This window comes from Rhipicephalus sanguineus, chromosome 4 (assembly GCF_013339695.2).
Source record: "Rhipicephalus sanguineus isolate Rsan-2018 chromosome 4, BIME_Rsan_1.4, whole genome shotgun sequence".
Classification (NCBI taxonomy): Eukaryota; Metazoa; Arthropoda; class Arachnida; order Ixodida; family Ixodidae; genus Rhipicephalus; species Rhipicephalus sanguineus.
The window spans coordinates 178,712,344-178,729,584 of NC_051179.1; the positions used below are offsets into that span (position 1 = coordinate 178,712,344).

At 49.0% G+C, this 17,241-nt stretch overlaps 1 protein-coding gene across 1 annotated transcript in view; it reads left to right on the forward strand.

Annotated features, from left to right (window-relative positions):
• Window positions 1-17,241, forward strand: part of LOC119390932 (DIS3-like exonuclease 2) — a 167,603-nt gene that overhangs the window by 117,008 nt on the left and 33,354 nt on the right. Inside the window, 2 exon segments of the mRNA XM_037658648.2 lie at window positions 6,735-6,911; window positions 13,892-14,133. Coding sequence (XP_037514576.1) covers window positions 6,735-6,911; window positions 13,892-14,133 — 419 coding nt within the window.

Sequence of the window (17,241 nt, forward strand, 5' to 3'; positions counted from 1 at the left end):
CCCATCTAGCGGGTGCGCTTTGAATTATAACACAACTGCGCCTCTAGCGGGAGCAATGAGAACTAGCGTACATGGCGCAAGGGACCTAGTACGCGCGTCGAGAGTGCAGCGGAACCGGGGAGTGCAGGTGTGTGCCGCGCCGCGCCTCATCTAGCGGGCGCCCTTTGAATTATAGCACAGCTGCACCTCTATCAGGAGCACTGAGAACTAGCGTACATGGCGCGAGGGACCTAGCACGCGCACCGAGGGTGCAGCGGAGCAGGGGAGGGCAGGTGTGTGCCACGCCGCGGCAGCGCCCCATCTAGCGGGTGCCCTGAATTATAACACAACTGCGCCTCTAGCGGGAGCAATGAGAACTAGCGTACATGGCGCGAGGGACCTAGCACGCGCGTCGAGAATGCAGCGGAACTGGGGAGTGCAGGTGTGTGCCGCGCCGCGCCTCATCTAGCGGGCGCCCTTTGAATTATAGCACAGCTGCACCTCTAGCAGGAGCACTGAGAACTAGCGTACATGGCGCGAGGGACCTAGCACGCGCACCGAGGGTGCAGCGGAGCAGGGGAGTGCAGGTGTGTGCCACGCCGCGGCAGCGCCCCATCTAGCGGGCACCCTTTGAATTATAGCACAGCTGCACCTCTAGCAGGAGCACTGAGAACTAGCGTACATGGCGCAAGGGACCTAGCACGCACGTCGAGAGTGCAGCGGAACCGGGGAGTGCAGGTGTGTGCCGCGCCGCGCCTCATCTAGCGGGCGCCCTTTGAATTATAGCACAGCTGCACCTCTAGCAGGAGCACTGAGAACTAGCGTACATGGCGCGAGGGACCTAGCACGCGCACCGAGGGTGCAGCGGAGCAGGGGAGTGCAGGTGTGTGCCACGCCGCGGCAGCGCCCCATCTAGCGGGCACCCTTTGAATTATAGCACAGCTGCACCTCTAGCAGGAGCACTGAGAACTAGCGTACATGGCGCAAGGGACCTAGCACGCGCGTCGAGAGTGCAGCGGAACCGGGGAGTGCAGGTGTGTGCCGCGCCGCGCCTCATCTAGCGGGCGCCCTTTGAATTATAGCACAGCTGCACCTCTAGCAGGAGCACTGAGAACTAGCGTACATGGCGCGAGGGACCTAGCACGCGCACCGAGGGTGCAGCGGAGCAGGGGAGGGCAGGTGTGTGCCACGCCGCGGCAGCGCCCCATCTAGCGGGTGCCCTGAATTATAACACAACTGCGCCTCTAGCGGGAGCAATGAGAACTAGCGTACATGGCGCGAGGGACCTAGCACGCGCGTCGAGAATGCAGCGGAACTGGGGAGTGCAGGTGTGTGCCGCGCCGCGCCTCATCTAGCGGGCGCCCTTTGAATTATAGCACAGCTGCACCTCTAGCAGGAGCACTGAGAACTAGCGTACATGGCGCGAGGGACCTAGCACGCGCACCGAGGGTGCAGCGGAGCAGGGGAGTGCAGGTGTGTGCCACGCCGCGGCAGCGCCCCATCTAGCGGGCACCCTTTGAATTATAGCACAGCTGCACCTCTAGCAGGAGCACTGAGAACTAGCGTACATGGCGCAAGGGACCTAGCACGCACGTCGAGAGTGCAGCGGAACCGGGGAGTGCAGGTGTGTGCCGCGCCGCGCCTCATCTAGCGGGCGCCCTTTGAATTATAGCACAGCTGCACCTCTAGCAGGAGCACTGAGAACTAGCGTACATGGCGCGAGGGACCTAGCACGCGCACCGAGGGTGCAGCGGAGCAGGGGAGGGCAGGTGTGTGCCACGCCGCGGCAGCGCCCCATCTAGCGGGTGCCCTGAATTATAACACAACTGCGCCTCTAGCGGGAGCAATGAGAACTAGCGTACATGGCGCGAGGGACCTAGCACGCGCGTCGAGAATGCAGCGGAACTGGGGAGTGCAGGTGTGTGCCGCGCCGCGCCTCATCTAGCGGGCGCCCTTTGAATTATAGCACAGCTGCACCTCTAGCAGGAGCACTGAGAACTAGCGTACATGGCGCGAGGGACCTAGCACGCGCACCGAGGGTGCAGCGGAGCAGGGGAGTGCAGGTGTGTGCCACGCCGCGGCAGTGCCCCATCTAGCGGGCACCCTTTGAATTATAGCACAGCTGCACCTCTAGCAGGAGCACTGAGAACTAGCGTACATGGCGCAAGGGACCTAGCACGCACGTCGAGAGTGCAGCGGAAACCGGGGAGTGCAGGTGTGTGCCGCGCCGCGCCTCATCTAGCGGGCGCCCTTTGAATTATAGCACAGCTGCACCTCTAGCAGGAGCACTGAGAACTAGCGTACATGGCGCGAGGGACCTAGCACGCGCACCGAGGGTGCAGCGGAGCAGGGGAGTGCAGGTGTGTGCCACGCCGCGGCAGCGCCCCATCTAGCGGGCACCCTTTGAATTATAGCACAGCTGCACCTCTAGCAGGAGCACTGAGAACTAGCGTACATGGCGCAAGGGACCTAGCACGCGCGTCGAGAGTGCAGCGGAACCGGGGAGTGCAGGTGTGTGCCGCGCCGCGCCTCATCTAGCGGGCGCCCTTTGAATTGTAGCACAGCTGCACCTCTAGCAGGAGCACTGAGAACTAGCATACATGGCAGAGGGACCTAGCACGTGCACCGAGTGTGCAGCGGAGCAGGGGAGTGCAGGTGTGTGCCACGCCGCGGCAGCGCCCCATCTAGCGGGTACCCTTTGAATTATAACACAACTGTGCCTCTAGCGGGAGCAATGAGAACTAGCGTACACGGTGCGAGGGACATAGCCCCGGCTATAGGAGCTTCACCCCTAAAATGACGACCAAGCATTTTATTGAAGGTGTGAACGAATCTCACCTTTTAAAAAAATCTGATCTTTTTTCTGTGAGTTTGCCCAGCCACGACAGCGCCCCAGCCCTCTGGTAGCTAGACAGCAGCTAGTTCCGGTTTCTGCGGCTGCCACACTTTTAACATGGACGGGCTTAAAGGACCCCTGACACCGAATTTGGAAACTCGAGATGCTTGTGTTGTTTGATAGTCCTGCATGCGGGGGCACTTCTGACCGATTATGAGTGACGAGCGTTGCCTTTAAGATATTTTAATTTGGTTTTAAAGTAAGCCTGAGTGCTCATCTGAATTTTGAACTCCTATCAACATAACCACTAGTATGACGTAGACGTAGGCCCCTTGTGACGTTGCAGAGGTAAAGCAAGTGTTGTCGACGTGACAGACAGAAATATGCGCGGTGCATGCACTGTGCTTTATTGCGAAGCATGTTTGCTCTCCCACCTTCTCCTTCTTCGGTACGTGTCGGCAGGCAGCGTGAGCTCTCCGTGTGTGTGTTCTCCAACTGGCAGTTCAACAAGCGCATGGCTGACGTCACCCAATACTGAGCGCACGTCATCACGCGTGCCCCGAGGCGGGACCGCCGCGGCGCGGCGCTAGTTTCTTATCCTCTTTCGGCGCGCGTTTTGAACCTACACTAAAAATGACCATAATTAACGCTGCCAGGAATAATTAGACATCACGTTGGAGCATTTACGGTGTCATTCCGTGGTTACAAGACATAGACCTACTTATTACAACATAAATGTCACAAACAAGAAATCGGCTGTCAGGGGCCCTTTAACAATCGCCGTTCAACACGGTCCGATGCAACAAGCGAAATCTAGTGAAAAAACATCTGCCATGTTATCTGCTCACAATGGTCACTCTAGAACCAGCCAGCCAGAAGAAAAAAAAAACGACTGCACCGAAAGTGTGCAGCGTGGTGAGCAGTGCAATGCGACAAAAACGAATGCACTCTGGTTGGCTCTGGCTAGCTATGGCAGCCCGCGAGTCGAAAAATTGAAGAGGTCCTGTGGTGGCAACGCGGAGGAACTCGGTTCCTCAGTTTCCCGACTTTTTTCATGTGGATGCAGTGTGTTCACGTGCCAGCCTGCATCGTCTTAGGGCTTTTTCTTTCTCAGACGGTCCCAAGGAGGCATTGTACAAGGAAGGGCTGGCGTAAAATTGAGTCGTACAAGCAAGGTTTTTAATATATTATTTTCTATGTGGGTTTTGCCGGGAGCAAGCCAGTTTGTCGTAAAATGGGGGTCGTCGCATGACCAGGGAATGTTTATTTAAAGTTTCTCTGTAGTGTGAGACAGGCACAGTATGCCTTCTTAGTAGAGCTGTGCGAATAGCAAAATTTTGGGTGCGAAGCGAATTCGAATAATAAAGATTGAGTGCGAATCGAATCGAATAATTTCGAATAATTTTCGAATATTTCTCAAACATTTTTCGAATAATTCGAAGTGAACTTACAGAAAAAGTTGCAGAGAATCCCTAAGTATGTTCCTGTGAGATCGCAACATGAAAGTGTTTCTTTTCGCTAGGTTGATGAAGCGCTGGTGGGGTCATATTTCATAGTTGTCTTTCTTATCAAGAGTGAGGCAATGTAGAGGCCGAATTGTATTTATGTACATGATTTGGTGCAACCAAAGTGTTGCCGACAACACTTTACACGTGATAGGCAGAGATGCCATTTCCTCAGCCTCTCCTCCTCTTTCAACTGCTGTGGAAGGCCAACTGACGTGGCGGACAAGGGTGTGCTCCCTTCAAGTTTGGAGTTCCAAATCTGCCAAGTAGATGTCGATATATAAGAACATCTGAAATTTGGATGCTAAAAAGCTTCGGCGTCCAATTTTTCAGACTTCCTGCCCAAATTTCAGGTCCAAAACAGCATTAATTGAGCCCCCAACTCTGCCCATCTTACATCTCCATGTTGGAACCAGCGTTTTCTCGAGTTAATACATTTACGACCGTAGCGGAGCTTGAAAGGCAGCTTTGCCGCAATAGGGGGTGTGATGAGGTGAAGCATATTGAAAATCTAGGGACCACTTCCAAACGGACGTTGACTGTCTCTTGGCTAAGTTCGACTGTAACGGACCTTGAAAGGCAGCTTTGCCGCAATACGGGGGTATGAGGAGGTGAAGTATATTGAAAATCTAGAAACCACTTCCAATCAGACGTTGACTGTCTCTTGCCTAAGTTCGACCGTAACGGAGCTTGAAAGGCAGCTTTACCGCAATACGGGGGGTTGATGAGGTGAAGCATATTGAAAATCTAGGGACCATTTCCAACCGGACTTTGTCTCTTGGCTAAGTTCGACCGCAACGGAGCTTGAAAGGCAGCTTTGCCGCAATACGAGAGTGTAATGAGGTGAAGCATATTGAAAATCTGAAGGGGTCACTTTCAACCGGACGTTGACTGCATTTGTCTTTGGGAAGTTCGAATAGTTCGAATAGTGAAATTTCAGTGCGAATCGAATCGAATAGCAAACACTATTCGAAAAATATTCGAAATTTTCGAATATTCGCACACCCCTACTTCTTAGACTGGAAAATTTATTCTCCTGGCAGTTCATGGGCTTCTGTGATGCAGTTTTTCCTGGCTTCAAGATCTCTTCTGAAAATGCCTCGATGGCATGCCTATCCAGGGGCCATTACTTAGACGTGCTATATCCACATGGAGTAGCTTCAGCTTGTCAGAAAGTTCGTCTTTGAGATCCGAATATTTCACATTCTCAGTCCATGGAAACTTTTCCTGGTGATCATACGCTGAAGATCTCCTCCCTTTGTTTGCTGTACTCGGCGCCAGGCGTTGACCATGCATCAAGGACGCAACGCAGGTATTTCCACCGCGCAAAATAACTTTCCCTTACGTGAGCGTTCATAATAAGAGCGGCACATCACCAATTGCACTTTACAAGGGAACAAATAAGACGCACGCATCTCTGTCACACACGAAAGCATCTTACACGAACTCCCAAGAAAATGTGCTCCATTGCCATTATGTGATAACGATGACACTGTATCTGACTCTTCTGATGGGAGGCTGCTGCCAACGCAGTTTTGGTTTCATCTTATGCACAGGGAATTTTCGGACTGGATTTATTGGAAATTGGATTTGACTTTTTTTTTTAAGTCGAGAATAAAGAGTTGCTCATGCCTCCTTTGATGAAATGCTTAGATGCCGTTTTCAAAAATCATTTAATCTACCTTCCTCGGAGAAGTGCAGGGTCATGTCGTGGGCTTATTCAGGTGGTCTGTTCCCTTTTTTTGGGCAAGGCTGAGGGTCACTGCCTGTATTCTTAGTTTTTCGATTATATGATGGTTTTGCATGGTCCCCTCAAAGTCGTATACTCGGGTTTCCTCTTTGCTTAGATCACAGGGGCACAAAAGAAGTCAGGGCCAGTATTCAATAACAGTTCTTTCTTGAACAGTCTTGCTCTGTTCACTCGAATTATCCACGTTATCACAATCACTATGCAGTATGTATATGTGAAATCTTTACCTGATACGGGTGCAGTTCAATAGGCCACTAGGGTGAAGATGTGGAGCAGCATGCATGTTAAAGAAAAAGAAACCCTGACTGGAATTTCTGCCCTGCCTACCTGAGAGCATCCTTTTGGCTTGCAGTATTGTTTGATTTCATCACTTGGTAAAAATTACCTGCAGCTGCTTTTTCAAAGTCTCAGAGTGGCAATGGCCTCTTTGCAGGGACAGCTTCGATTCTCCCATTTGAACCCACCACCTCTCTTCTCTAATTTATAGGCTTAAGTTTTTATAGTTAACACTTACTGCATTCAAGGTGTCAGCTGCCACAGGAATGGTAATAATGAAAGCAGCGAGCAAATATACCACATTTCCTTTATTTTCAAGGATTTGCAGACACTTTTCTTGATAGACCTGCTACAGTGGATCACAAATTATTTTCGTTGGTGTTCTCAGGTGATTCCGATGCTGCCACGGCTGCTGTGTGATCACCTGTGCAGCTTGCACCCTGGTGAGGACAAGCTGACCTTCTCAGTGGTCTGGACACTGACCTCCGACGGTCGGGTGCTGAGTGAATGGTTTGGCCGCTCCATCATCCGGTCGTGCTGCAAGCTGAGCTACGAGCATGCACAGGTGAGACTTCGGACTTAGGCGGATATTCGAACCAATGTCGCAGTATTCGAAACCAACGAAGGGACTTACATTTTAGTGCTTGTAACACCTGCATCCTTGAAGCACCGCTAAAAGTCGTAGGCTAAGAAGGAACAAACACACAGGTACGAGCGCTGACTCGCAACTAAAAAATTTATTTGAAAAGAACACCCACGTAAACAAGAACAAAGAAAAACAAGGAAAATGTGTGCAAAAGTAGGGGTGTGCGAATATTCGAAATTTCGAATATTTTTCGAATAGTGTTTGCTATTCGATTCGATTCGCACTGGAATTTTACTATTCGAACTATTCGAACTTGCCAAAAACAAATGCAGTCAACGTCCGATTGAAAGTGACCCCTTCAGATTTTCAATATGCTGCACCTCATCACACCCCGGTATTGCGGCAAAGCTGCCTTTCAAGCTCCGTTACGATCGAATTTAGCAAGACACAGTCAACGTCCGATTGGAAGTGGTCCCTAGATTTTTAATATGCTTCACCTCGTCACACCCCAGTATTGCGGCAAAGCTGCCTTTCAGCTCCGTTACGGTCGAATTTAGCAAGACACAGTCAACGTCCGATGGAAGTGGTCCCTAGATTTCAATATGCTTCACCTCATCACAGCCCCTTATTGCGGCAAAGCTGCCTTTCGAGCTCTGCTACGGTCGCAAATGTATTAACTCAAGAAAATGCTGGTTCCAACATGGAGATATAGATGTGGCTGAGTAGGGGTCTCATTAATGCTGTTTCGGGCCTGAAATTTCGGCAGGAAGTCCGAAAAATCGGACGCCGAAGCTTTCTAGCATCCAAAATTTCAGATGTTCTTATATATCGACGTCTACGAGGCAGATTTGGAACACCGAACTTGAAGGGAGCACACCTTTGTCTGCCACATCAGTTGGGCTTCCACAGAAGTTGAAAGAGGAGGAGAGGCTGAGGAAATGGCATTTTGCCTATCACGTGTAAAGTGTTGTTGTTGGCAACACTTTGGTTGCACCAAATCATCTACCTAAATACAATTCGGCCTCTACATTGCCTCATTCTTGATAAGACAACTATGAAACGCCACCCTGCCAGTCCTTCATCAACCTAGTGAAAAGAAACACTTTCATGTTGCTATCTCATAAGAATATGCTTAGGAATCCTCTCTAACTTTTTTTTCTGCAATTTTGCTTCGAAGTATTCGAAAAATATTGTAGAAATATTCGAGAAATATTCGAAAAATATTTGATTCGATTCGCACTCACACTTTAATATTCGAATTCACTTCGCACCCAAAATTTTGCTATTCGCACAGCTCTATGCAAAAGCAAAGTGGGTAATCTAGTCTATAGTACAGTCAAGCCCCGCTACAACGAAATTGACGGTGCTCGGAAAAATGTTCGTTGAAGCGAACATTTCGTTGTGGTGAAATCGAAAAAAATATGGCTGACCTGAGCTAGTAGAACGGTGAAACTTTTATTTCCAAAATTCAAAAAGTGTCTGCTGCTTCCTTTGCGTCTCCAGCAGCGTCACGACGCGATTCTCATATATGCATAGCGACGCCATGTTGAAAAGCACGCGGAAACAACGGCTTCCGTGAACAAATCAAACAGGCAAGGGCGCGCAACACAAACTGCGCAGTTGCACTAATACGCTAACACTAGCTATTCGCCGACAACAGCGACATGCAGGCGTGCTATCGCGGAGTGATGATTTACGCCTTATTCTATGCTATTCTTATCCACCACTCGCGGCTGGCTGATCCCGTTGATAACGTGGACGAATTGTCGCTCCGACCACCAGTCGCACTGGCCAAGCGCGATAAGCACGAAAAGCATTGGCATTGGAAAAGGCATCGTTCCGCGACTGCACCCCAGGGCCGCTCGCATTGATAACGCAATGTATCGTCGCTCTGACCACTAGCGAAGCGCGAAAAGCACGAAAGCATTGGAAAGGCATCGGAAAAGGAATCGTTCCGCGATTGCACCCCAGTTGCCTCAGTGTCAACAACTGAGCTTTGGCTTCGGATTGTCTGCGACTAAGAAACAACTCAAGCCAGTTGCGAAAGCAGGGCAGTCTGATCGCCGTTGCTATCAAGCAATGGCGGCCCCCATGCTCAGTCAACAGCGGTGGTTTCTGGTGGTTCCAATACGCGATTTAGACTTTGAATTCGTATTTTTATGTTCTAAAATGCACCAAAATGTCCGAGATTGTGTTTATTGCACGGTAAATTAAATTTTTGAGCCCGGAATGCATCGTCAAATTTCGTTGAAGCGGAACGGCAGCAGAAAAGTGTTCGTTGTGGCGAGCATATTTATGCATTGACTCCTATGGACTGTTGACGGGAAACCGAGGAATTTTTCGTTGTACCGGAAATTTCGTTGACAGTGGAGGTTCGTTGTAGTGGAGTTCAACTATACAGTAAACCTTGTTAGCCCGGATCTCACAGGGACCGGCGAAAATGTCCCAAGTTAAACGAATTCCAGATTATCGAATGGATCATGCAAAACAAAGGAAATGTACTCGGCGCAGACAAACCTTTATTTCACGAAAAAACTGCATATTTTTGTCTGCCTCGTTGTCGGAATTGTGCTAGAACAATCTTCTTCCACGCTCGCTGTCGCAAGACCCGACCCAGAACTCCTCGAGGACAGTGAGGGCTTCGGCGGCTTCCTGCACGGTGCGATGTTGCGTCGGCTCATTTTGACTGTCATCGGAACAGTGCTTCTGATCCTTTTCGCAGCACTTCCGATAATATGTCATCGTCAGTCAGCGGGACCAGCATCGTCTATAGCAACATAGTCTTCAAACTAGACCACCACTAGGAAGGAGAGACTTAAAACGCGTGTCATTCACACTCTTCATCGTCCATGTTTCCAGTGGGCTCGCGGGTGTCTTCTGGAACATCTGAGTCGTCATTCGCTGGCTGCTGTAGCGCTTCACTCCAGTGACGGTCGGCATCACTATGAAGCGTCGACGACGGCGGCAACACGCACAAGCACACGCCGAAGAACATAACATGCAAGAGCTTGCACACTAGCACGAAGTCGCAACACAAAGAAAACCAAGCAGCGTAAGCATAGCGAGCAGCTGTGGTGACAGTGGCAGCGCGCAAACCGTCCGTCATCCGTGCATTCTGCATTTAGTAGACGCTAGATGCCCCGGCGGCCCAAGCGCTTCCGCCAGGTGGTGACTAGCGCTACCCCAGCCGCTTCCCCCTCATTCACTTCATCATGGTCATATTCTGCTGCCACTTGTTCGTTTGGTTACAATTTCTCCAAAACTCCAATTCTGCCGTCAGTTACGGCAAGCAGTGCTTGAACCTCCAAGCCGCCAAGATTGTGCGACTCAAAGCATGGGAGTCCCGGTAGCCCTCTCCGGAGTTGTCCGAGTTAACCGGTGTGTGGCTAAATCCCTTCATATTAACGAGCATTTGACACCATTCAAGTATACATACCATTCAAGTATACATTTGTGGGATGATAAGACCTTTGTATCTGCAAACACAGGAGAACAACCACACGGGCAGCAGTGTGACGAAGCATCCGATTTCTTCAGTGACTGATTATGCTCCTTTAAAAGCAGATATCGGTGGAGACATGGCTCCACCGTGCGGCATTGACGGATAACACGCTGGCGTGTTGACTAGGCTTGTGTGAATATTGCCCCGCCACGGTGGCCTAGTGGTTATGGCAGTCGACTGCTGACCCGAAGGTCGCGGGATCGAATCCCGGCTGCGGCGGCTGCATTTTTGATGGAGGTAAAAATGTTTGAGGCCTGTGTACTTAGATTTAGGTGCACGTTAAAGAACCCCAGGTGGTCGAATTTCGGGAGCCCTCCACTACAGCGTCTCTCATAATCATATCCTGGTTTTGGGACGTTAAACCCCAGATATTATATTAGCAATTTTTTGGCACGTGGAATTTTTTAGGGCGCTGTGGCGACCTTCCCTGTCTGCGGCGAGAAATGCACCCATCACTTCGACCTTTTTGCTGAGCGTGAACCTGCTGCCTAATTCCCACCTTTTTGCAGCGAGCTAACCGCTCCCACCCGCATCCATTCTGCACATTCAGACATGAAAGATGCTTGAATGATCGCCTGCGTGAGCACGCCAACAATGTCAGAAACGGAAGAAACGGGTTCTCCAGTCATACATTGTAGTGTATGCCCCCCCCCCCCCTTGTGCATTCCATCGCAGGTGGCCCTGGTGAAGCAGCAGCGCACACGTCCCCCGCGGGGAGAGTCGAGCGTCTCGTTCGCATGTTGCCCGTTTGCGTGGCTAATGCATGGCTTTGTAATTCTTCTACGCTAGGAAGAACACGGCGGCAGGTGCCAGCTGCGCATGAGGGGGTGGGGAGAGGAGGCAGATGTCACTTTAAGCAAAAGTGAAAAATCTAGGGTCTTTAGTTCGCATGGTACTTGAGGAGCTATATGCTCCTCATGTACCATGCGGACCATGCGTTGTACTTGAGGAATGCACACACCAAGCCAGCCTTATGCCTATCGCAAAGGTAGTTAGAATTCCTGGAAGACACCAGCGATATGAGAGGGGTTCCTTTGTATGTTTCCATAAACATTCCTTGTTTCGTTCTTTCTTCTTCTTTCTGCTTTTCCCATGTGTGTAGGAAACAATAAACCTTTAGTTGGAAGTAGGCGCTCGTTTTCGTCGTTGATATGTCCTCCGTCTTGCTTTGCACTGAGCCACTTCAGCAAAAATGGAAAACCAACTAGCCCAAACTGTTACCTTGGTAAACAGAAGGTCATTGAAATAAGCCTGGCCACCACTGCGGCGGCAAGGAAGGAGCCTTTCCTTCTCCCTCTTTTAACCAGAAACATGTGCTTCCTGCTATGTTAGGAGTCCGTACTGGTACGAGAAAAACCAGCGATAACCAAAGGACGAAGGCACACTCACTCACACACTCTCACTGGTGTGTGTTAGTGTGCCTTCGCGCTTCTCAAATAGGTGTGGAAACCATTCAACGTCATCAGAACTTCGGCCTTTCGTTGCACAGAGTCTGCCCCAAAAGAGGGTTACACAGGCCACCACGTTGTTGGGAGCTATATGCAATATGCTAGAGAGCAAGTGAGGATGCCGTTATGACCGAACCTGTTCTGTTTGGCGCCAAGGCCGAAGACCTCGGTTCCCTAGCACCGAATGATTCACAGAAAAGCTTTGTGACTGGGCTGAAGCGAGCCAGAGAAGGGGGCTCGCAGTAATGACACGCCATGCAGCCCTCTCTTGGCCTACGTCTCCGGGTGCAGGGATCAGGCACCATGTGTCTAGAATCACCTCGGCGATGTAGCATTGTCGCCACTACTACAGGGAAGATAACGATCGGCTTTATGAGCAATCCGCTCTGTCTGGGCGTTTGCGGCAGTGCAGCACCTCAAACAAAGGAACTTCTTGGTGTATTGATGTGGCTGTTGTTTGAAGGACCTGACAGGCCCGCCTCGGGGGAGAGGGAGGAATGGAGGTGGTCCGAAGAATTTAATAATGACCAGTGTGACGGAATCCTTGATGTATTCTGGGTGGAAAAGATGATCACTGAAGTTTTCGAACTGAGTTTTCGAAGGCTTTGCAGGTAAGTACTCCGCCAGCAGTGCAAGTGCGCAAATGGCCGGAACAACCGCCATTCGGAGGTTCGCATACATCATGAATTCCGTCAGACCGCCCTTTATTAATTTCTCTATTTTCCCTGAAAGAATGGGTAAATCATGAGGCGCTGACGTTGAGAGAAGCATGCGTCATGCTGCCCACGTGTCACTGCTGTGTTGCAGTGAAGCACGTCTTTTCCGCAGGCGCACATTTCAGCTGATCACGAGACTGCCTTTCGTTTACTTTTTTTGTTGCGCTGGCAGCAGCGAGGCTGGGATGCTTTACTTGTCACTCATTAGTGACACTGCATTGCCTTATGGCTGCTAAGGGCCATCGTTTCTGCGGATTTGCGGCTAAATCGGGATCGGGGAATGGGCACATGGCAGCCGAAGTTTCGAATTAACCAGGCCAGTACTGACCGCCGCTTCAAATTATCCACTCAGATTTACATTGCAAGATACGGGGCCAAGGAAATCCTTCTAATTATGCGGGATTTCGAAATAACAGAGTTCGAATTGATGAGGTTGTACTGTATTACCCTCACATCGATTCATCATTTTTTGAAGTTTAAAAGCTTGTTATACTGGCTTATACAGACTCTCTTTAAACGGAACCTAAAGGGACCAGGAAAATGTGTTCCATTTAACAGGAGTTCCGTTTACTGAGAGATAAACAGGGGTGCAGAATTAATGTACGAAACCAATCATATCAGATTCAGTTGTTCCATTTAAGCAGCAGTTCCGTCTAACAGATTTCCATTTACTGAGAGTCTACTGTATGCTCTAAGTATAGTAAATTTTAAAACTTAACATATTTTACAGGTTATCACTTGCATTCTACCAAAAGTCAAATCCTGCTATTACTCAAAGTTGCTTCCACTTCCCTTTGAACGAAAAAGAATGACATATGCATATGCCTTGTTTCAACTTCAAAAATATTGCACTGGTTAGTTGGGTCATGACAAATATGCTCATTTTTCTTTATAATATGTGATATAAACTATTCGAATTCGCTTCGAAATTTGCTTCGACCAAACCACTATTCGCTTCGAATTTGCTTTGGGCCTAAATTTTACTATTCGCACAAGCCTATTATTGACGTAGTTAACGGAAAAATCATAGAAATTTATCGGAGCAAGAACAAAAGTGGCAGCTTCAACGTCGAGTGTGTCTGTAGCAGTGGACGTAATAAACGCATTGCACTGCACCTTATTCCTAGCCAGATGGTGGCATTCAGAAACCTCTGTATTCCTTCACTGTGGGTATTATCTACAAGAAATGTGCATGAGTTTTGTACAAACTCTCTAGGTAGCGGCAAGGCTTTTAAAAAAAATGCTCACCGTTGTCTCAGTGCTTTGTGCTGACAAACGAACATCGTCTTTCAGGACCTGCTGGACGACCCCGATCGGGAACGTGCCCCAGGCGAGTTGCCGGATGTGTTTGGCAAGCACACGATTGGCGAGATAGCCGAATGTCTGCATGTTCTGCGTGGCATGACAGAGTCCATGCGTAGACGCCGCTTTGACGGGGGAGCCTTGCGACTAGACCAGGTCAAGGTGGTCTTCTCGCTTGGCAAGAACTTCCAGCCCTACGGGTTTTCTGTCTACGAGCACACCGAGAGCCACCGGTGAGTCAACGGAGGGGAGCATTACATTTGCACCAGTTCTGGTCTTCTCCCACTGCGTATAACTTTTGCGTCTGGCAGAAATCAAATGAATTGTTTGTGCTGTGCAGTGATTACAGTGCAGTGTGAGAATATAGCATGCTGTACGTGCGACTTTTTGCCACTTGGCTCCATGGGTTGTAATTGCTGTATGACACTCGTTGTCTCTAACATTTTGTTTAAAGATTTCTTATGCACGTGTGGCAATTGTAGTGAAGAGGTATACCCAGTGCTGCAGCCACATGGCCAGCTCTTATCGAGGCATGAGCTGGAGCTGCCCAGCCTGTGGTTGCTGCAACGCTGCCTGCGCCTGTCGAGCTCTTGCTGTCCCTGTTCGGACGCTCTCAGCCCAGTGTTCTCGTTATACAAGTTGTGTGAACGAAAGAAGGGGATATTTTTTTGAGGGCTTGTTGTGTGAACGAAAGAAGGGGATATTTTTTTTAGGGGCTTGTTCCTTTGTTACACACAACCAGATGAATCAGACAGACAAGTAGGCCAGGGAAAGGGCCATTAATCGTTTGCCTTTAAATGTAGCGAAGTAATAATTAATGTGGACGCAAAATCACCCGTTCTGCCATCGTTCCACACTCGCTGCGTTGGCTGCGAGTGGCGCTGGCCAACACTTTCAGGGATTACACATAGAGAAGTATCCAACGAAGTGCCTTCTGTCATAGCTCAATTGGTAGAGGATTGGGCGCATAATTCGAAGGTTGTGGGTTCAGATCCCACTGATAGGAAGAGCGATTTTCATCCACTTTAACTTCAATTTACGTCATTTACTACACTACAGTCAACACTTTCCTGTCCGCGCCTATACCCATCGATAGCCCGCTATTGATGGTTTTCAACTTCAGATTTTGCCGCTCTAGAAGCGCTCACGGACAGCTAACGTTATCCACCGTATAGAGCAGGAACTATTTTTCCAGTATTGCTTTTTCGTTTACCTTTTCCGCCGCAATGGGAGCTTTGAAGTTCCTTTATGTCAAGGTGGTCGAACGCTCATAGATTCAAGAATGGCGTGGACATCGCGCACACTTGCCTCTTGGAAACGGCAAATTTCGGCGGATTCCGACGAGACTGATTCATAATGTTTTACTGACGACAGCACCAAAGACTCGGAAGATGGTTTTGACTCATCGGACATCAGCACAGACAGTGAAAGTGTGTCGAACAGCCACAGAATGTCAACAGGTATCTGCCGGTAACTTTCGTTTTTATCTCTGAACCAAGTCGTCGCTGCTGCACTCCGTTCTTAATATATCTGGCATGTTCTCAAGGTCACAGCTCTTATTTGCAGGATGTCAACACTGTTTGGGCGGGACCGCTTGCCGGCGGCTGCTTAACGAGTGGATCTTAGCGCAAGAAGACGACCCGCAGTGTACTTCGGCATTGCGCTCCGTAGTGCCGCGGGCATTTCGTCTGACCTGTCGATTTGTTTGTGCTGTTCTTTACCTGAGAAATATTCGCCGAGGTGTGAAACAGAACTAATGAATATGCATGAGTGCATATTTCTGAGCCAAAAATAGAACAGAAAACTTGGGAACGTTCTTTCTTGTGTTTAACGGCTCATAGAATGAATTTTCAGACATTGGATATGCGTTTTTGGTCAAAACGTATATTTCGAAATGTTTTTGTGTACTTGGTGCAACAGAATTGATGTATTTATTAGAGCTGAATGCAAAATTTTTCACGAAGTCGCATCACGAATATTTTTAACTGCATTGCTCGGTGGAGCTGCATAGCCACTTGGGCTAACGTTTTGTTTTGTATCTAAATAACGGCTACGCGTAGAATGATTATATTTTCAGGGATATTGGATATGACGTTTTTGGCCAAAACGTATATTTCGAAATTTTTTTTGTGTTCACTTCGTGCAATGCAAAATTGATGTATTTATGTATTGATGTTAAAAATCTTCCTATTAACGGTTTTTTTTTTTCTCGTAATACTTTAGTAATGTTTGCTTTAAATTTAATACCACTAGAAAGCGCATTCCTTGTTCTACAAATTCGAACCATATATTATTGTACGTATAATTTTGTGTGGCAGTAGCAAAATTGTTTACTAGAGTACCCAAAAATGGCCTATTTTCCCGCAGGCAGGAAAGTGTTAAAGGCAGCAATTAATGCCCCCTATGCTTCTGCTGGATTCATTTGGTAATGTAAGTTGTGGTTGCACTGCAAGGTGTTCGGGACTCATCTGCAGCCAGAATGTGAGACACACCAGCAGTTCCTGAACAATGAAAACAGGGCCAAACTTGCACAATTATGCCCCCCATATAGGCACTCTGTCACTCTTACTGCTGTACCCAGGCTCACATGGCACACAATGTGGCCAATAATTGTGGGGAGCCAAGTGGGCTGTTCGAGGTGGTCAATCATATTCACTGGTGCCTACCTCTCAAGCCTGTAATTTTGCATAAATGACGGAAGTGTGCAAAGGAACGCAACTTTCATTGAGATCCACGGAATTCAAAGAAAAAAGTCACAGTTTCGCCTGAAGGGCGAAGCAATGAATGCGATAGCAAGAAATTGGAATGTCACAGGAAGAATGGCAAGCAGCTAGAAGCAGCTAGAGCGCTGTCACAGTTGTTACTTCAACTAGCCCCTGCTTTGGTTCTTATAGCTAGCAGACCCCTCTTTTCGCAAACGCGGCCGCTGCAGCGAGCACTGTAACCTTCGTGTGGTCTATAGCTTGAACGCATACTTTGCTGTGAAAGCACAAGACGTACAAAACTCCCCCTCAAGAGGTAATCGCACGAGCACATTCGACCACGCCCTGTATGTCGAAGTACAAGTTGAAGGCGCACATCCCAAGTCCGGCGAAACACTAGACAGTTTTAGAATCGGGGACCCAAGAAATTTGCGAGCCGCCAAAACGCATGCGCAGAACGCAAGCCACTCTCGGACTCCTGTGCTTGCGTTGTCCCAACCCCTGCAGAGCCTTCCTTTAGGCGACAAACAAAACCGCAGAGCGCGCGACCTAAAGAGAAGAAAATAAAGAAGGCGCTTGGCAGTGGCACGTGAAGCCATGGCTCACGTTCCCTGCGGGCGTGGATTCTGGTCACTAAGA